Source organism: Falco punctatus (genome assembly GCF_963210335.1).
Source record: "Falco punctatus genome assembly, chromosome: 6".
NCBI lineage: Eukaryota > Metazoa > Chordata > Aves > Falconiformes > Falconidae > Falco > Falco punctatus.
In genome coordinates this window covers 42,644,690-42,666,723 of record NC_137585.1, presented here as the reverse complement: position 1 = coordinate 42,666,723, position 22,034 = coordinate 42,644,690, and the positions used below count along the sequence as shown (strand labels likewise).

The 22,034-nt window shown below is 37.9% G+C and overlaps 1 protein-coding gene across 2 annotated transcripts in view; it reads left to right on the top strand.

Annotated features, from left to right (window-relative positions):
- KITLG (KIT ligand) overlaps nucleotides 1–18,154 on the top strand; it is a 57,308-nt gene extending 39,154 nt beyond the window's left edge. The window contains exons 4-10 of one of the 2 annotated variants that reach the window (XM_080394237.1): nucleotides 3,532–3,711; nucleotides 5,576–5,738; nucleotides 6,636–6,731; nucleotides 13,405–13,514; nucleotides 14,008–14,084; nucleotides 15,573–15,656; nucleotides 17,084–18,154. In XM_080394237.1, the coding sequence (XP_080250363.1) occupies nucleotides 3,532–3,711; nucleotides 5,576–5,738; nucleotides 6,636–6,731; nucleotides 13,405–13,514; nucleotides 14,008–14,084; nucleotides 15,573–15,612 (666 nt within the window). In that variant the 3' untranslated portion in view covers nucleotides 15,613–15,656; nucleotides 17,084–18,154. The remainder of the gene's footprint in view (nucleotides 1–3,531; nucleotides 3,712–5,575; nucleotides 5,739–6,635; nucleotides 6,732–13,404; nucleotides 13,515–14,007; nucleotides 14,085–15,572; nucleotides 15,657–17,083) is intronic. The other variant, XM_080394238.1, reaches the window with a different exon arrangement.
- Nucleotides 18,155–22,034: the final 3,880 nt, after the last annotated feature.

Sequence of the window (22,034 nt, the reverse complement as noted above, 5' to 3'; positions counted from 1 at the left end):
AAGTTACAAGGTATTATGGCAGATCTGGCCATAATGTTTTTAAAGGTTTTGTTGGAAACTTGAGGCTTTTACTAAAAGTTAGAGTACTGTAGAAAACCCAGTTTAATCTTGATTCTTTAGACAGAAAAACTCTGCAAACAAATGCTTTGGAAGTTGGGTACTAGATCCCCTATAATATAATTAAAACTAATGGAAAATTTTCAATTTCTGAAAATAGCCAATATCCAGAGAAAAAGGAAGTGTAACTAGCTGCCACCATCCCCTGACTGTGGTGCTTTTTGAAATTCATTTATTTTGGTGCCTGATGTAATGAGATTCATGTCTGTGGAGGACAGTCGTAGCCTGAGCGCTGCTCCCCAGCCTCCAGGATGAGCGTGGCAGCTGATGGGCGAGAGCCAGACTGGATCGAGACTCTTCCCTCCACTGCACTCCTGGGGAGTCTGGCACTGCAGATGAAGGTGGCCAGGGAGCCTGCTTGACCAATGAGTCCTGATTGTTCTCACTGCTTAACTCTGACCTCACCCTGTGGTTTAGTTTCGGCTGCCAGTACAGTTTCTTTTCTGTAGTTTAAATGCCATGTCGCCTTGCCGCATCATACCCAGAAACACAGATCCAGTTTACATTTACAACAAGCAGCCAAGAAATAAATGGTGAAGTGCAGAGCTGGGATTTCCATATTCCCTTTGTTCATACACCACTTTCAGTCATGGTGATGGAAGGTGCAGTTCTTGGCCACATGCCTTTGCAGGAGGAAGTATTCGGGGGCGTTCATATCACACTTTGCCAAATTCCTCTCTGGCGATTGCAGGTTGCGTTATACATACCACAGCAAAGGCTGACTGAATAAGTAGGTTTTGCTCTGGGTTCTACAAGGTCCCTGCAAGCTGGAATCCCACAGCTTTGCATAAGGCGAGTGCCCTTTGTTCAGCTCTGAAAGGATTGAAACGGTGCTCTGCAATTTTTTTACAATAGATTTTAATCTTTAGTGTGTGTATGAAGTGGGAGATGTACCCAAGATAGCAAGCCTCAAATGTAGATGACTAAAGGTAGGAAGACAGGGTGAATGCAAAGCAGACGGGAAGCCAGCGTAGTGCACCTAACAGGAACAGACTGACCCGATCCATTAAACAGAAGAGTTGTTGCATTATGCACTAGCTCAAGACGTCTGAGTGGCTTAAAAGTAGTCTCTCATAAAGTGAACTGTGTATCTAACCTGAAGGTTAAAAGGCAGAGATGACAGCAGCAGGAGCTGAACTCAGAAGACGAGAGAGATACATTTCAAACTTTTAGATAGGTGTAGAAAGAAAAAGCTAAATGTGGACTACCTGGGAGTACAAGGGAAGTCAGGTTTGCAGCTGCCCTGAAGTGTAAACCTTGGTCAAAGTTTACACAAAAAAGCAGAGTTAAACCTACATTTCTCCTTGCAGACAACATCACATTTCTCAATTTCAGCAGTTTCATCCCTGCATTTGGTAGGTATTGAGATAGCAAGTGATTGCACAGCTTGATATTACTGAAAAGAAAACTTAAAGCGCTCATGAAATACAGCTTTGTGGGTCAGAACGGTTCAGTCAGAGGAGACTCCCACGCACATGCTAAACCACGGGAGCAACAAAATAGACTCCCTGCTGGAATCACCAAATGCTTACTAGGAGAAGCAGCAAGCTTTTGCTAATCCCTGCCAGAAGAAAGTGCATACCCACAAAAACCTCAGAGGAAAAGGGTTTCCAGGTTTGCAGTTCGGGGAATCACAGATGTTCTGTCTCCATGTTCCTACACCAAAGCAGAGGAAAATGCATTATCTGTCTTGTGAGGGCAATGGGATGTGGCACAACGTGTGCTGCTAGAACGAAGTACGTTTCAACAAGCTTTCTCTGTTTTATTTGCTACTGTCTCTCCCTTTCCCTTTGTGCTTGAAGGAAAACAGGGAAATAGAATCAAGCCAAACACCATCCATTTCACATTCTGTTTAATTCTTTTTTAAGTCATTGATGAGATAATTACAAATGGTGATAATGCTGCCTTGCCACTTGTTATCGGTGTGTGAGTGTTATACACAAAAATGAAAAGCCAGGTGGAGCTGGACAATGTATTTGCATTTGGTTCTCTAAACGTGGATGCTTGATAGTCTGGTTAGTCTTTGAAAGCGTGAAGTGTGTTTTACCTCATCAAAAACGTTTACATATTGAGACAGAACATCTATGTTGAGAAAGTCATTTGTTGCTGAGTGATGATATTTATAGTAGTGGATAAATTATTATTATTTTTTTAATAAAGAATCTGTATGCAGGTTTATTGCAGAAATTGAGTAAAATGAGACTAAACCGAGAAGCAGATACATCACCAAACATTTACTGTGCATTACAGAAGGTGGAGTGGGTGGATTCAGTGGATGCTGCCCACCCACTAGGAAACAATTGGAAACTGGTTTAGTGATACTGAGAGTACTTTGGGACTGCTGGGCCAAGATCTTCATAGCTGGCAGGCTTTAATGTTGCTGAGACATTTTTAACCATTGAAAAAATAGCTTCTCATATGGAATAAATTCTCATAACACTTACCATTAAAAATTCAGCATCTATTAGGAAGGGATTTCCAGGTATATGTTGCAGTATGACTAATGCATTACCTGTATTTTTGCAGACCTACATATTAACTTAGGGTTTTTCCTGGACTGGGTGGCATTTTTATTTACTTGGCTACTCTTATGTAAATCTAAGTACAGGAAGTTAATGGCTGCCTCTAAGGCAGCAAGGTGAATGACGGTGTTTCGGTCACTTGAACAGCTGTACAAACTTTATCTGCAAACTAATTGCATAGTTGTTGGTGAAAGGATTTGAACTCTATTCCAGTGGCGCAGATGTGGCAGATACTGTGACAAGCTGTGCAGAACCCTTTTGTTGGCAAAAGCTCAGGAAAAGAAAGACTCTTAGATCTAGAAACTGTTCTCAGGAATGGCATTTAGAGAAGGAGTTGGCTAAGCTAACTAGTTTAAAGGTGAATAAAAGCATACATGGATTTCATGCAAAATGTTTATGGAAATTTTCCTCAGAAGAGATTTAAATCAAGGATCTTTGGGGTTCACTGAGTCATGTAGGGTAACAATAATAAAATGAAAACTGAGATTGGTTTAAAGAAAGTCTGGAGAAAATTGTTAAAGCAGTAGTTATTGAAAAAAAAAAAAAAAGTGTGGGTTAATGAAATCATGGACTGGGGTTCATAGTAGTATGTCCCAAGGCTCAAATTCTGAACACACTGATGCTTAGCATTCATTAAGAATTTAATGAAGGGATGGCATTTAACAGACAACCATAAATATGTTAGTATCAGCGAGAATAGAAATTTTACCAAAAGGACTGAGGAGAAAGTTGGCCACACTAAAGACAAATTTTAATTTAGACTTTCAAGATAATTTAAATGGGAAAGAACAATTTAATCTACTTTTGCACATTGAGCTGCTTAACCAGTTTTTGCAAAAACTGGTTCTAATATTTAATCTGCCTCTCTGTTTCTCTTTTTATCTCCTGACAGCCTAATCACTGCTGGTTGCATTTGATGGTGCCTGAATTTTCAAGAAGTCTACATAATCTTCTCCAGAAATTTTCAGATATTTCAGATATGTCTGATGTTTTAAGCAATTATTCAATCATCAATAATCTCACAAGGATAATTAATGATCTTATGGCATGCCTAGCTTTTGATAAAAATAAGGTATTCCTATACGAAGTTTCTACTTGTACGCTGGATATTTTTATTTGAACTTCCTTTTGCACCGTACTCAGTAGTAGTTTAAAAGTTTCCAAAGCTACATTAGATTTGTTCTCATTTCTATTCCTGTATATCAGAAATCATACTTTGTTTAGAAGTGCACTGGGTAAACTGTGCTAATGTTGGCTATTTGTTATCTCATATTTCAAAGGAAAGTGGCTTACAAGGGATTACAGTATAAACAATGACCTGTATACGGTTATTTAAGTAGTCAAAAATGTAACTGTCATCTTTAGGGTTGTTAATTCATTCTGGTTTGTTTGAAACTGGCAGAAATCTTTCTTGTGCATTCAGCTTAAATTATTCATTTTGCTAGTGATACTAATTTAAATTTAAAGATGATGTTGTTGAAGCTATTAATATATTGTTAGTATGTATCACAGTGTGTGAAGCTCTGAAAGCTTCACCATGGTTTAATGAACTCTTTTATACAAAGACACAGCAAAGACTAGAGGATACCAGCCTATTTCCATGTGTTTCTGGATTCCAACAGCAGCTGGAAGGATTCCAGGAGTCTCACTCAAGAGACGTCTGATTTTCTTGTGTGAAAATGATGGGGGAATAAAAAATTAACTTTATAATCCCTTACCCAGCTCTAACCAGTCTATCATTAATTAAAATTAAGTTTTGTAGTGAAAAGTTTGGTCCCACTAAATAAAATGGGCAAAATCTATCATGTTATTTAGGGCAAGGATTTAATCTTCTGTATATGTTTATTTTTGCTAAGTAAGTCCTTAGCTATTATAATTGCACCTTTTAAACATCTAGAATTAATCAAATGAATTAAAACACTCAATCTTATTTAGAGTGGCATAACCTTGTAACCCTGCCATATATAGGCATTAGATTGCTAAGAGTTTTTAGACATTCTCTACTTTTCCATTTCAAACTGAATTCTGTCCAATCTTTATTGTATCTCTTTCTTTTTTTTCTATTCTTGTTCTGATGCTTCAAAGAACCCAGCTGGCATATGGCTGGGGAAGAAGAATTTTATTTTGTAGAATGAAGTAAACATTAAACATAAAATAATTTTTGAGCCAAAACTAGGAAGTTTTTCTTTGTACATATTTAGCGTATGTTCTTACCACTGTCCTCCTTCTTGGGAGTACAGAGTAACTAACCTCAGGCCAAATTCGACCCACTGGCATAAGAAACAGTTGTTAGGAAAGCCAGTCAGGTGGGAAAAAAAAAAAAACCACACAAAAACCGAAAAGAAGATAACCATCAATGTTCTTAATACGGATCTTAATCTTGTGATTTAGTCTGGCATAACACACTTGTCTGTTAGACCTGAGTGATTTGGCTTCCTTGTTTATAGTCCTGCTCTTATTTTTAGGTACATTATCAGGCATCTCAGCCTGCTTCTGTGCTGTAACATATCCCACCTATTGTGTTCTGTTCCCTGTACTTTTATGACAATAGCTATGATTGTGTTGTGTTCCTGTGTTCAGATTAAAAGGATCATGTGGAACATTGCAAAGTAATGTGAAATCAGGGTGACTTTTTTAATGAGGGAAATAAAAAAAGTCTCTTAGTTTTCAGCAAAGGATGCAGACTGCCTTTCATTCCTTGGCAATTTTACAAAGCTGGATTAATAATTTATTTCTACTTGCAAAGCTAATTTGGAATCCTTAGATCAGAGGTCTTGTATGTTTTATGAAGGTCGTATACAGCAAATCTGGTCTTTTTTGGGTTAAAAATTTAAACCATTTTGTGTCATCTTTGGATATTTTCATTATCTGTTGAAGTGCTGAAATGAGCCTCTCTCTTGACCTTCTTTCAAGCTGAATTCTGTATTTTACCCTAGGATTTCGTAAAAGAAAATGGTCATCTTTATGAAGAAGGTCGCTTCATTCCTGAGGATTTTTTTAGGCACTTCAATAGTACCATTGAGGTCTACAAGGAGTTTGCAGACACATTGTATAAGAATGACTGCATTCTGCCTTCAACAGTAGAAACACCAGAAAATGGTAAGATGGCTGCCATTTTGGGGAACAGACTCTAAGTAGGTATAAAATGGGTGATTTTCCTTTGATTTCAGAGATGCTAAGGTTCTGATGCTGTACCTCCATGTCTCCTTTTTACTGCCAGTTAAAATTACTACCAATACCGCAGCTTGTGTTTCTGTTCTAAGTTGAGTTCTATCTGGCAGTAAAACTAGTGCCATCATTCCTAGTGAAATCATTACTTAATATAATCCAAATAATCTCACAATACGCCTGCTCTGTTTCTTTTCATCCCAAATATATCCTGTATCATCTTTTTACATTGTTCTTCTTATCTTCCATTAATGCTCTATTTAATTTTTACAAGGCAGTAAAGGAGCCTAAGATTGCACTACTGAAAGGATAGGAAGTTAGGGCAAGTTGTAAATTGCAGCAGCTTCCACTCACCTCTGAATTCATCCCACTCCTCCTGAAAAGGGCCATGTTTAGTTCATTTAAAAATTTAACAAGTTCAAGTCAGGCTCCTGCAGATCATTCTCATCCTTCCAGTAAATGGAGGTTTTGTATTCTCTTTTCTTTTTCTCTCTCTAGTGGCAGCCATTAGCTTTTTAATTAGGGCAATGTATCCAGTTGCACAGTTACACCAGTAGTAGTAACTAGTAGATCACTGCCATAACCTAGGAACTTCTTTAAAGCAATTGTTCTTCCAGAATAGCTACTCAGCAGCAGCTCAGTGTGTAGATATATCTGCCTCTTAATAAGACTGCCTTTTTTGGCTTAATCCACTTTGTAAACAGCCCTGTGGCCAGATTTTGAAAACAGCCCTATAGCCACATCAGAGGAGCCCTATAGCCCATCATCTTATATAAAGGGAACTGTATTTTAAGTTACATAATGCTGACACACTCATTTTCTATTTAGATTCCAGAGTCGCTGTCACAAAAACATTTTTGTTTCCTCCTGTTGCTGCCAGCTCCCTTAGGAATGACAGCATTGGCAGTAACACTAACAGTAACAGTAAGTACAAGTGATTGAATTAATATATGTGTCTCCATTTTGTTCTGGTAGCTGGCTGTTACAAGAGCTCAGAGGAAAAGAATGTCATTAATTGTGCAAATTAATGGGAAGTTACTTGTGCCTGATGGTGTACCATGTGTTTCTCAGCTGTCATACTGAAATGCAATGAACTTATCTAATCAAAATTTAGAGATGCTATCAAGTTACAGTGATGTGACAGCTCTCTACAACTTGAAGAGGGCAAGTCTCTTCGTTTTGGCTGTCATGAGGTCTCGCTAGTCATACGGCCTCAGCAGACTTGGCTGTCCCAGACACCTCGTTTGAACTCTCAGAAAAGGAAATTGCTCCAAATGAACAGAATAGCTATCCTAAACTGAGTTGAGGGTACTCATGTGGACAAGGAGGTTGTCTGTACATTGTGTTTTGTCAAACCCAAGCTTTACACCAAACCTGAAGACAGTCCCCACATTTGCTTGCTGTGGTCACAGTAGGGCCAGCTCCCGTGGTCAGCATGCTCTCAGCTGAGGTCAAGGACAAAGTCACTACACTTCTGCCAGGCTGTAATATTCTCTCTGGTGGGCCACCTCCGTGTTTCTCATCTGTCTTGGTCAGTGTGTTACATGACTGGCCACTGACAGATAAGAGAGCCCAGAATTGTTGCTGTAAGAGCCTCAACATTTCCCATCAGGGGGTCAGAAGGGGTATAGGAGTCTGAGATGAAGAGAAACAGCTTTTTGAAGTTTCAGGGGCTTTTAGTGGCATGTGCACAACAAGGTGAATACCCTCTGGAGCTTTCCATGTGAACAAAAGAAGGGGATTTTCCTTAGAGGTTCCTTAAATGGTGATTGAAGCCTAACCGTGTTGTTATTTCCCATTTTCCTGTTTGCTGGACGCATCAGGTTGACAATATGTATCTCTTTCACAATTTCCCCCTTTCACTTCACGAGCCTCCATGTTAACTAAATGTGTGATGATGAAGTGTGAGGCTGGTACTCCTTGTGCTTAAGAAAACACGGGCAAGAAGTCAGCCTGATGTAGCCTTGTGGCCACGACGGTAACTCCTGATGGTGGTACAGATACTACTAAGATTGAGGTTTTTCTCACCCTCCTTTTCTTGGAATGTGTAATCTAGTTATTCTCTGGGGTTTTATCACCACACACGTTACCTCCGAGTTGGCTCACAGCTGCTGCCAGATTTGAAGCCCTTCCTGATTGCTTTCTAATTAGGATAAGGTCTTAAGTCATCATTCCCCAGAATCATCTGAGTAGAAGGTTGGAACAAAATCCACCTTCAAGTCCTGCTGCCAGCCTGCCTCTCCAGAAAAGAAAAGTCTCACTGCCATAAATTCCTTGCCAAGAGGTCACAGAGCTGGCTGTAAATAGCCTGATGAGCCCAAGGCCAATTATGAGGCACCAGGAGGGGGCTAAAGAGTGCATACCTGTCTCTCTCAGGTCTCAACATGTGATAATTTTTGCTGTCACTGCTAGAGGAAGAAAATTCAGCTGCAGCCTGAAGCAATGGGAATGGATCAAGGAGCCAAAAGAAAGACAGATGGATTACAGGAGCAGTTCAGATGAAAGGAGTTTGACCCAGTACAGTAACAGGAGGGAGGCCAGGGAGCGCAGCAAAGTGTGGCACCTGTGTCTGTACTGTGGAGGGGAGTACAGAAGTGGGTTTATTAATCTTGTTTTATAACTGGAACTGATAATCACGTAGGAAAAAAGCCTAATTAAAATAATGCAGTAAGTCAAAGAAATTGCTTGGCTGGCCATATGCTGTACAGGTGTGTTTTAACTGATTAGCGTTCAGTTAAGCAATTTACTGGAAAATTGGATATCAGTTAACAGCCTTACGTACAAATGACATGAGGACTGCCTGTCTGGTGCTAAGGACAGTTTGAACCGATAATCAGATTAAATCACATTAAGTTGGACATTGGATGCTGACTGGTTGCACTTTCGTTATTTGGAGGTTTCTTTGCAGGGAGAGACTTGTGGCATCTTTATTGGCATCTCTGTCTTACTAAAAACGGTCTTCAGTACTGATTTTAGTTTTGTCTTGGCTTAATTGCTGAGAAAGTTTTCTTTTTTGCTTAATCTCCACCTTTTTGCAAGAAACAACATGGAATAAACTTTATTACTTCCTGTGTGCAGACTCCCCAGCACAGGGGACCCTGACTGGTGGCTTCAGTACTGTTCTGAAAACAGCACCACTAGATTCAAATAGCAAAAGGAAAACATTTGGAGAAGAAGGAAAATCTGAAAAAAGCTTCTTCAAACACAAACTACTGCAATTTTTTTTTAAATGACCCTCTTTAATTTTACACAGTTTTAAATTGAGCTATTTAAAATTAATGGTTTCTAGACCTTTTAGAAGTATTCACTGTTTGCAGAAGAACCCCTCCAGATTAATAATACATTTTGAATCTATTAATAAAGTCTGTGCAGTCAGATGACTTGAACTGTGCTTAATTCTAAATTCAAATTAGGCAAACCTGAAGTACATCATCTGATAAAATAATTTGTTAAATAATTATCACAGAAATTGTGTATTAATATCAGTTAGCTAAATTATGTTTTTTTTCATGTTGTTGCTACAGTTGTTCAAAGAGTCATATTTCATGACTTCATTGTTATTACATGACAATAAAATTAAACTACTATAATAGAGTAGATCTACACCAAGGATCTTATCCCAACTAAATATAAAAGAGAACAAGTATCTCGTTCTAACTTTTCTTGAATGACAATAGTGTTGTTTTCATCCTTGTAACACTGAATATATATCTGTGGCATGTTCCCACTCCATCTTTTCCCCCATAAAATTCTCAAAACACTCCCACTCCTACCTCAAATTTATTTAGGCTGGTTTGTTTTCTTCTTTGTGTTGCATGACTGTAGTCCAATTTAAATTCCTATTAACTGTTTATGTCCCAGTCTTATTGATGTTTGTCTGGATCATTATACCATGCATAGTCTAGAGAATTCAGATGAGATGGTTCCTATGTAAATAACAAGTGTCAGGATAAGAAGTCTTGAGTCCTGATCTCTTCTTACAGTGGTTGCACCAAACAACATATAGTAGCCTTTTTTTTCACCATGAGATGAATCTCATGTTGCTCCAATTAAAGCTTGAACTTACTAGAACTTACTATCTGTTACTAACACTTCTCACTCCATTTAATGGCATAGTATCATTTATATCTTCACAGAAAGTTGAGTGTTACTTTATTGCATTTTTGCCTATAATTTCCTCACAGTAATTTAGCTTTATTATTCAGTACTGAACAGCTCAAAGAATGTGTAAACAGAGATTTCTATAACTGTTTTTAGAAAGAAGGTCTCCTTTTTTAATTAAGCAAAGAATGCCAAGGTTTAATTTAGTAATTGCACAACAATTTGAAAATGTTCATCCATGGCTTAATGCAGTTAGTGTACCCTTCTGTGCCTTTGTTCCTTTTTCCAACTTCATAGTTAATGGAAAACCCTAATGAATAGGTGAGAGCTGCTCTGCATTTTTTTAGATAAGATCTTGTGGTAATTGTGTTGGAGCTGAGCAGAGGTAAACCGAAAATTCTTTTGAGACATATATGGGAAAAAAAATGGAGTCAGTGCTTTGAATCATAATTGGTTGCTAAAGCTACACACATGGCTCAAGGTGGAGAGCAACTCAATAACTTCATTGTGTAGCTCTGTGGCTTTTAATGTAAATATATTGTGTTCAGTTTAACATCCCAATGTCCACGAAGACTATACATAAATCAACATCTGATGAGCTCATTTCCTTAGAGGATCTTCCACAAGGTGCAGAGTAGAGAGTTCTGAGAGGTGCTGGCCTGCTTCCACTCCTCTTTTGCACCTTACTGGATAGAGTCTATTTTAAGTGAATAATACACTAACTGCAAAACCAGCAGTTCCTCTGGCATTGCTCAAGGAGTTCAGAAAGTTCCTGACACACCTGGTTCCTCCTATTCCTTCTCCTACTCTGCCTTTACAACTATTGGGAGTGAGAACCTTTCCGTGTACAGCTCTAATGTTTCTAACAGAAGAAAAGGTCCTATGGAAGGAATAAAAACCCATTGGCAGCCAGGTTGCTTTCCTTATCTCCCTTTTCTTTGTTAGGACATAGGTGCCCAGGAGGTTGTCCAGACTGAAAATTCTCCAACCTGTTCTATTTTAGATGTTACTATAAATAAAAGGCACAGACTTTTCAAGATACTTTTTTTCTGGACTTGAAAGTGAAATTAAATAATCTGTTGTTTACTTTTTAAGGTACTTGTGGGCTACTTAACTTTCAAATTAATTCATACACTATCAAGTTATGAAAAAAGTCTGTTGTCATTTTTCAGAAGTAGGCTAGGGAAAGTGTCACAATTTGACTATATTTAGGCTCTGTCCCTGGGTTGTGGGTCCCCACATAGAAAGCTAAATTATGCATTCCTTTCAGTTTTTCATAGATGCTGAAGAAAGCATCCACATTGGAGATACCTTCTCAGAAATCAGATTTTTCCACTTTTAGGTACCGTATTGTAAAGGGAACTCTTCTGTTGTCTAAGACTCCCTAAAGATTGTGAAAAGTAACAATAAAAATGAGGGTGCTAGACTGTCACTGATCGCCCTGCATATAGATCATTTCTCTAGAAGTTCATGTAAAAATCAGCATGCTTGCCATGACATGCTGCACAGCATTGCAGAGTAGGCAGAGGATTTTTGAGGTTTTACACTCCACTATAACATGTTATCAAATAAATTATGCTCTATATGTGACCTGAAGACTTTTTTATTATTATTTTTATGTCACATTTCCATTTATTTTTGAAGTTTGCAGGGCAGAATCCAGAAAACATGATGATCCTCATAGGATGTACATAAATCAGTTGTATAACTCTGTGGTCTGTCACTGGGAAGAATGGCTAATGGTATTAGTCAAATCAATGTTGCACTTTTCCTGACTACAGCACAAGAGCAATGTAGGAATTTTCTTCTGAGAATATACTGAGAACACAGATCAGATAAAGTAATAGCAATAATTTTTATATTTAGATGTTCAGGCTGGCTGTACCCCACTTGAGTTTGTCCAGATTACATGAAAATAATTTCTGCAAGCAAGCCTCCTCTATGCCTAATCTGGGATGGAGAGTTGGAGAAAAAATATGCTCCTCCAGTGAATTTCTGCTCTTGGCTTTAATGTCTGAGGAGAGAGAGGCAGACTAATCAATAGCCTCTCTTTTCAGCTGATGTTCACGTCTGTAGAACTTTGCTATCTTGCCTTTATCTGTAGACAAATTTCTTTCATGGTAAAATAGCGTCAGTTCTGCATGACCAATGTTTCCTTTTAGTGTGCTGAGTCTACCAGCTCTAAGTAAAATTCAAGCCCCTGGAGTCAGAACCTAGAGCTTGTAAACAGTGTATGAGATGCAGAGATATATGTAGTGTATGAGTATATAAGTTACAGAATTTTTGTTTTACTTTTTAGTTCTGTCTATTGTGACTAGAAAACAGCTGAATTTGTGTAAAAATGTCAAACCAGAAAACCTGAGTTGAAAATGAATTGCTAGTTAATTATGAGAATGCTTCTTTCTAAAGTGTTTTCTTAGGGGCTGTTTAGTAATATACTAAATACACATTACTTGACACAGTATATCATACTGTGTGTGCTTAGACATTTGCTGTTTGCATGAGATACACAAATTTCTGGTGCTATCAGTCCATTTTCATTTCTGTATCTAATCATCTACACTTTTCCAGTGCTTACAGCTGGTTCTTTTCCTGGAATCTGACACACACCCACCATTTGAGTTGCAGACACCAAATCTTGAGATGAACCAAAACTGGGTGGATGGTGTCTAAACCAGCAGTCTCCTGTGGCTCACTTTGCATTTCAGAAGGTGGATCCCAGGGTGACTCTGTAGGACTTTTCACATCCTGGTTCTGATCAAATAACTGGATTAAATAACTAAAATTAAATGCATTTTAGTCACAGCATGTGTACAGCTTCCTGTGAGCGGAATGGAATTGTTTGTGTACATAAAAGACTAGGATCGGGGCTCTTCCGTATAAAATGTAAAAAGCTAGCAAGAAATAGTTGCAACATAATAACACACAGCTAGACTGCAAGGTACAAGGGTTTGATCTTACTGAAGTCAGTGAGACCTTTCCAGGCAATCATTAGAAGTGTGGTCAGGCTTATTTTGTTATAATCTCCCTCAAGAGGCCTCATAGCTGGTCGTCCGTTGGTGGTAAGGCAAAGCATCTATCTGCAGTCAGTGGGATGTCTGTCGTGGAATTTAAGTGAATGCACAAAGTGACACATGTATTGTCTTCCAAAGAATTACTACGTTACAAAAGAAGACCTTCAAAAATTGATAAACGGAAAATTTTGAAGTGCACGCAAGAAAAAAAATTCTGTAGAAATGTTGAAAAGAGAATTAGTGTTGGGGCTCTTCAACACAGCTATTTCAGAAATGGGAGGAGCTTCCCTATAGTCAAAATTTTCCTGTGAGATTTTGTATGAAATGCACCTCATGTACACAGCACTTTGAAGTATCTTTTATGCTATCTAGGTTGCTGTTATGCAGGTAGTGCATAAAAGCGCTCTTGCTAGTAGTGTTGCCCTGAAGATAGTTTTCTGCTATAAATCTGTCTTAGCTAACAAGAACATCTGTAATTACAGAAGAGGCACTTGGCTTCATTAGCAGCTCCAGCCTGCAAGGGATCAGCATAGCACTGACATCATTGCTGTCTCTTCTTATTGGCTTTATTTTGGGAGCCATATACTGGAAGGTAAGAATTACATTTGTTTACATAGTGATAGCACATTTTGTAGCTATGGGGAGGCAGGGAAAACAGAACCATTCTGCATTTGAAAGCGAGACGTCTCTTTTGATCTTCACTTAACTGTGGCATGCAAACATAAATTTTATATTGTCACATGCTTGAATTCCACCACCAAAGTGCAAATTCTGTCTAATCAGCATGATAGCTGTCTAATTGGAAATTAAAAACATAGGATTGCCCCAATTTGCCAGTTCTCCTATTGTATCTTGAGAAGAGGATTATTTTGGTTTTGCCCCTTGTGCCCCTGCCTACAATACAAAGGCTTTGATAGTAAAATTATACCAGTAGTAAATGTATGTTGGAGGACAAGATTTGGCCTACATGTTGCAAGATGATTTTGATACAGAAAATCTGAAGCAAACTGAAATATACAACATATGTTTAGGGAGTTCTTAATGCAGGCTTTACAATATTTATATGTAACGCGTTTTCTTCCTAGAAAACACATCCCAAATCCAGACCAGAAAGTGATGAAACTACACAGTGTCATGACTGTCAAGAAGAAAATGAGATAAGGTATATTGTTTCACTTCATATTCTTACGTACAAGTGTATCTTTGAGAGCTACTTCCTGAAGGTTTCTTTCTAGCTCTGAGACAAACAGAAAAACTCAAACACAAGGTCATCCTGTAGAGGTCAAATTTGTGCTTAAGGTGTGTCCTTTAAATGAGCTTCTAGTTTGAGTATAAAAATTTATATGGAGGAGATTTCTGTGTACAAAATGTGATTAAAGAGCCATTACCTTTGCTTTGTCTGTCCTTACTCCCACTATGAGAAAGGATTGCTGAGTCCTTTAGGGGAAGCAACAAAAAAAAGTTAATTTTGGTATTTGCTGTATGGTGTAAAGCTAGGCTGATATTATGTTAATAAATAGAAAACAGTGTCTTCCTGGCTGTGCTCCTAAATCCTTCTAAATATTTTCTACATTGATATTTTTTATGTTCTTTCACTTTTTTACATTCCCCAGGGTATGTGTATATAAGCATCTGTGTTTTCTGGGCCTTTTTTAACGTTCATAGAAAGTTAATGGGAACTCATTCAAATTCTAATAACTTCTTAAGGTAGTCCTGATACGATTCACCACTCACTGCATACTTAAACACTACTTTATCTGATTTTTACACAGAAAAAATTCTGGGTAACTCAGTCAATCAAATATACCTTAGAAATTGTTGAAGACATTCAAAGTTTCTTGGACATGACTTGGGCAAAGTCTGAAATTCAGAAAAGCACTTCAGCATATTTTAAGTCAGAATAATTCATGCTAAAGCATTTGAGAGTATTATTTAACCTTATATTTCAGGGTGTTTGGTCAAATTTTAACTGTGAGGGATTAAGGGAAAGATCTGATGCAGATGGCAGAAGGACACATCTTACCCTATAGGCTTCTCACACTGTGAAATGCCTGGTGCTGCCTGCTGTTGAAGGCAGAAATAGGTGACTCTGACCCATCAGTTTGGTCACAGGACCTGAATTTTTCTGTATTTAAACTTTCTAGAGTAATACTTTCTTTAAAAGAAATTTTCTTGTACAGTACATAGAATGGAAGACACAGTATTCACCAAGTATAAGTTGCTACAAATAACTCATCCTGCACCTCATCCTCACAGGTATTAAATTAAAACTTGTGAAATGGAACATACATCTTCCTTTTAACTTCACAGGACATACAAAACATTGCCATATAGGAAGAAAAATAGGAAAGAGGGAAGAGGAAACAGTTAAATGCAGGAGACGGCCTTTAACAGGAAATTTAAACAGGTTACGTTCTCCATCAGACATCTCCTTAAATATATGGCGTAGGCTTTTTTGCCCTCCTCCCTGAGAAATTTGTAATATTCTTCTTTAACTAGAAAGGCCTAATAGCAAACATAAAATCTAATACTTTGAGTTTCCCTTTATTGTAATTAACTGATAAACCCTTCCATTCTATTTCTTTGAAACACTAGCATTGTAGTAATAAAGACTTTTTTTTGTTGTTGTTTTGTTTTTTTTTTCCCCCAGTATGTTGCAGCAAAAAGAAAAGGAACATCTACAAGTGTAGCTGTTGCTTTTTCTCCCTCAACACTGTTACTGTTTCATGTATTGGTAAGTTGTTACAGTTGAGAGTCTTACCAGATGCTTAATAACTTTTGGCTGCTGAAATAAAAAGTGATTCAGAGTCCTTATGATGGAAAAAAAATAAAACTTACCAGTGGGCTTAATTTGTACTTAAGGTCTTCAGTAGTTAATGTAATTAATCCTGTATCATTAATTTAAGCATTTGACTTTTAACCTGAATGTTACAAAATGAAATATGCCAGAATTTCAAAATGAAGGGCAGCTACTGCTTCTCCTTTTTGGCATGAGAGCTGATGCAGAGAAGTCTTCAGCTGTTGTCCTACAACTGCTTCAATGCAGAGTGACCTAAAAAACACAATCCTTAAACTAATGAGTGTAAGAGAACAGGCCAAGTAAAGCTGAGCTTCTATAAATTGTTGCTTACTCAGCACAGTCTGCAGTCTCTGTAGCCTTATCAGATACATCATTCTTGCTTTAGTATGTAAGAGTGAGCAGCAAAGGCAAGTGAGCTTTCTTGGTCCCAGCTGTCCTCTACAGAATGGTGCATGTCTCTGGCAAGGGAGTTCATACCACAGGAGTTGTGTTGTACTTAACTCACAGCATCTCTGGCAAGGGTCTGGAAGATTCAGGCATCACTGAATGCTTCATTTTATATCAGGGGTCTTCAAACTACGGCCCACGGGCTGGATACGGCCCCCCAGGGTCCTCAGTCAGGCCCCCCGTATTTACAGAACCCCCCTGCTCCCCCCTGCCGGGCGTTGGGGGGGAAACCAAGCAGCTGCAGGTGACTGCCTGCCACTGCATCCGTGCGCTGGCCCCCTGGTTAAAACATTTGAGGACCCCTGTTTTAAACGTTTGAGGACCCCTGTTTTATATCATGAGGGGGAAAAGCAGCATAAGAGTGTAACAGGCAATCCGGGTTTTGCAGTTCATCCTGTAGCAGTCACTCTCAGGTGTATTCCAGGCTGTCCGTTGTGATCAAGTTAGCTACAGCTTGAGAGATTTCCAGTCTCCTTAACTGCTTTGTTCTGCTCAATGAGAAAGAAAATCATCACTGCACTGGACAAGTCATTTGATTTTTCCAAAGATATAAACTCAGTGTGATATTGGTATGTCCAGATGACTTCAATGGGAAGTTTCCTGCCAGAGATTGCCCAGATACCAAAATGCACAAACATAACAGTTCTGTAAAACCATGAGAGTTGTTTCATCACCACAGATTACATCAATGAACTTTTGCAGGCAAGTGTGTTCTTGGACAGGAAAGCACATCTTGTAAAAATATTTTTTTCTTTCAGAATAAAGGAATGTCTATGCAAGTGTTGTTGAACTTAACTATTGCCAGAAACATAAGGAAAAATATCTATGTTTTATGTTTGTGAAAAGCTCTAGTGTTTAGCAATACAGAGAGGAAAACTAATCAGCAAAATTATAATTTATGTTTTTCTCTTCAGGCAGGTAACAGTTCCATGTTCGCTTCATAAATGAAGCACCTTTAAACACATTCGTATTCCTTCTGGAGTGACAGACTGAGTCTGCATCTGTTGTTGCTGCCCATGACTCCATAGACATGATACAGAAATGAGGACAATTTGTCACTGTGAAACCAACACTGAATTGAACAACAAGAAGAGTGTGTGCTTAGCAGGACTGTATCTTATGTGAATACCTACCTTGTGTGGCATTTGAGGAGTTTTAGTTGCGTTAGTACTTGCAGCTGACTCTGGCAAACAAAGTACATATCCTGAACAAAAAGCATCTTTCAAATGTCTCCCATGTGTAATCACTAAAAGTCATAAATACCTTTACATACTTAATTTAAGTTCTGTGTCCTCTACCTTACCTTGGTGTCTTCAGATGGAGTTCTCTGAACTGACAGAAAATGCAGAAATGGATACAGCTAACATACTCTTCAATATTGTATATAAAACTTGAAAGCAAAGTCATGCCATGGACCCATGTTCTAGCCTTTTACTTATAAGGAGCTGTGTTTATACCTGGCAAAGGTCGTGTGTACAGCAACATGTGGTCTCTGTCACGTGCCAGGTGGCTGGATGCCCACCCTAGAAAGCCTCAAGAATTCATCAGCGTTGGTGGTCGCTGTTCAGGAGAAGCAAATACTGGGTGAAGACAAAGTAAACAGGAGGTGAATGTACCTCATGGAGCTTCAAAGCATAAAGAGTAACTGCTGGGTGTGTGAACACAGGTGAAATTTCCAGCCATGCCAAGGGAAGGGCAAGTAAAGAGTCTGAATTGCGTTCAAACATCAGAATAAGGACAGACCCACAAAATGCATTTTAAATGCTGAAGATTCATGCCATTGATAACTTGTCTTTAAATGTACAGCATAGAAAATCTGAAAGATCCTGAGAGTGTATTTAGCTTTTACTTACATCAGCTGTAATTAATGTTTGCATTGTGTTTTAAGTGATCACTAAACATTAATAATCTGGATCTCCACTCTTAAAGTTAATTCTCTCAAAAGAGAAAGGCTTTGTTTCCCACTTGTCTTCTGCTGTTATAGCATCCATGGAATACAGGATGTATCCATGGAATCCAGCATACAGGACTGATGTACAGACATGCATTTTCAAGTAAATCCTAAAAATACCATGGTAAAAATTACAAGTGTAGTTGTGCATGTTTTCATCTTGGCTCTTTCCAAATAATGGGTATGAATTATTTATCTGTATTAGGGTATTGTACTGCAGAAGGTAAAGGTGACTCACTTCAGATGACAAACTGTTGTCTGTCATCAAACTAACCAGATCAGCAAGAGTTTTCATTTAAGTAACTTGAAAACTTAAAAAAAGCCCCACCACCCTTTTAATATTTTACATAAAGTTGAAGTTCTCTTTAAATTATATAGTTACTTAATTTTTTTAGGAATTCTTGTGGAAATTTTAACCATCTGCTGAATTTGTTGAGAACCACTCATAAAAAGAATACGACATACATATAATATATACTTGTGTGTGTGTGCGTGCATGTGTGTGTGTCTAGTAATGGTAAAACTGATTTTTCTTTCATACTCACCAAAAAGAAAAAAACTCAAAACCTTACTGTGTTTGACGACAGAGCTTGTACGTGCATGTAGCCACGCCACGTAGATTTTTTACCCTACTGAAATCAATGTCAAAACTTCTCATGAATTCACTTATACAAGGATTTGATCACATGGAACTATTTTTATTTATACTGAGGCCTTCTTGCACTTCTTGGTTGTCAGAAAAGGGCCTTCAAGTCCTGCTCAGCTAGTATAAACTAGCATAGTTACATTTACATTAAGAGAGCTTTGGGGTTTGCATCATCTGAGGAACTTCTCTTAGACTAGATCAAAAGAAGCTTAGTGCAATAATTTAGCCTTCATTTTTTTCAGAAAATGTTGAAGCACTCACCAGTTAATAAGAAATAATCAAGGTTGCTCATCACTTCCGAAATGCAAGTGCATTGCAAATTTGACCTCTGCGAAAATCAAGACAGCAGAATTTCCCATCTGCAGCTCAGTCTCATTTGATACTGCGTAGTTCTTTACTCACAAGGCCCTCAGACTTAGTGTTTTAGACTTGTTTAAGAGTAACCCTGGAAGAAATGTCAGCATGACCCAACTGATGGGAAATTTGTACCTTATTGGTAATGTGGAGAATAACTGGGTATTGGTTTTTGACAGCGGAAAAGTATCCACAGTAAATGGAAGCAATTATCCTTACACAGTCTACAAAAACCTTAATACTTCATATTGCTATACAATACATTCTCAAAGCAAGCTTATACATTTGAAGTTTTACAGTATTTTTCCTACATTCAATTAAGCAAAAATCTTTTATTTATTAATGTTTTTTCATAAGAATGTTCATTTTCCTTAACATGTTTTTTCCAGAAAATCAAGTAATGTTGGACATTGGCATGCCCCAAATTATACTTTGATATTTAAAATGCACAATGTTTTAGGCTCCTTAGTCTACTGTTTGATACTATAGAAAATATCAGTTTTAAATTGAAAAATACATTAAACCCAGATAGACTGCTGCAAAATGTTCGCTTTCAAGAGTAACATTTTGAAATAGTAACTAAGTCACTTTCAAATAATGTCAGCTACTTTAATCTTTTCCATGGAGCAAGGCAAATTTAAGGCTACATGAGAACAGAAAGAAAAATCATGTATAAACCTTCCAGCTTCACATCACAAACATTGTTCTTTGAATATGCACCAAAGTAGTACGACACAGGGAGTAGCAGACCTGTTGTTGGAGCCCATGGTTTTCCTCTTCTCTGCACCCCCTTTAGAGAGATCTGAAAAAAACATCGGTTGCTCTCAATCATTTTGCAAAGCATAAGGACACTTCTAGACATCAGTGGATAGAGTGGATGGCATGGCACTTGGGAATGTGATCATGAAATAATTGAAGGTTTCTGTGCCTAATTTGTCTACTCACTGAGGAGGCTCTTACTTTGAACATAGTGAAAGTCTGATAGACTACTGACTTGTAATCTTTGAAGTCAATGGAAATAGAATGTTACTTTTCAGTGGGAGTAGAGGTGGCAGAAAAAGTCCCTCAATTGCTTGTTTACCCAGTTGTAAGCTATTTAACTTCTCAAGAGTGATCAATTTCTCAGTCTTCTTTTTGGGTAGATGGAACCCAATGCATTAGATGCATTAACACAATTAGAAAATGAACAGCCTTTCGCTTAAAATGTAACTGGGGAAAAGTGAGTGTTATATTTTTTATACAGAAGTCAACCAAATTTGGTTTTCAGATACCTGTGGTTTTGTGAGAAACTAATATTTTTAGGTTTCCTTTGGAGTAGTTGAACTTTGCATGCAATTAATAGTGGCCTTGTGAGAATAGAAAGCAGATAGTGATATACTGAGTAACTCAATGTGCTACTTTAGATGTTTGTTTACTTGAAGAAATTAATGGTACTTATTTCATCACAAGGTCATTTTATAAGTAAGCTTATGAAACATGCTATACTATGGAGTATGTGTACAACCTGCACATTTTTTAGAATCTGATCTCCACCAGCTCTGTTTCCTCTGTTGCTCTCTCTTTGGAATATGCTGAAACTGTTCAGTACACACAATACAACTATTAAATTGAAAAGCTAACTATATGCATAAAATGCAGGTATTTTGAGTTAGATTTACATTTAAGAACTATCCAACATTCTTCAATTCAGGAATCTGATTCAACTCTATTAAATGCAGATCTACAGTAATGGTGGCATGTTGCTATTATGTTATCAAATTGATGGAACGCAGAAACTTCAGACTCTTTAGTGATAGAGACACAGACGTTTGCTGGTTGTATCATGGGCAAATTCATTTATTTTACTGTAAATGTCAGCACAATCTTGCATAGTTACATTCTGACTGAAGGTAATCAACAAAGTTTATAAAATGTGATGTGTATGTATATATGTGTCCTCTTAAAGATAGATGTTTTCCCAGATCCTTTTTTATACTAGTTCAAATTTGGAATTTACATTATATACATATACTTTATTGTTCTAAATAAAGATATTATGCACTGCCAAATAATTAGTATATTGTATTGTGTCAGTCCCATTTAAGACTTTTTTTAAGTCCTGCCATCTCCTGGAAGAATTTTCTGCTGGAATGTACGCTACTAGATGCAGACTTCTTCATAATACATTCTATTTCTTAATCATGCATTTTTGAAGTCTTGTGTCACCAAAGTACATGTCCTGATTATCAGCCTTCAGTGCTGATCCATAGTGTATATGTGATTTTGAAAATTATTCCAACCTTAGAACTAAAAAAGCTTCCTGTAGCTCCCTAATAAGTGCCTTTTTTTTTTTCTTTTTTTTTTTGGTTTTTTTTTTTTTGTTGTTGTTGGTGCCTCACTTTAGGCAGTTTTACACATCCCATTCTTGCTCTTAGGCACATATTGGGATTTTAATTTAATTTACCACTAAACAGTCTGAATGTTGTTGATGCACTTCTTTTGCAGTGAGTGGCATTTACCAACTCAAACATTTATTACAAATAACAGGGTTTTTTCAGCTGAGACCAGAGTTTATCCTGTAAGCATGGCATCCTTCCTTTCAGGTTTCAGCAACAGTTTATTGTGGCTTTTCAGTAAGAAGCAGGGGACAAGCCTGAGAGGAAAAAATGAACTGATCAGGGAGCTCTGACATCTCTCCACTGCTGAGAGAGAATGGAAAAACACCAGCTGAAGAGGAAGAGGTAAACCTGCTTTAACCTACCTCAGAGAGAGGTAAGGAGCCTTGGAAGAAAGAGAGGTGAAGCCACAGTAGGGAGATACCAGGGGGCTTACAAATCGGAGCAAGGTACAGTCAGGATGGGTGAGAAAGAGCAGAGAGCAGGGTTAATAGGCTGGGAGACAGGGCAACAGGACTCGGGGATGGCAGTATTTAGGG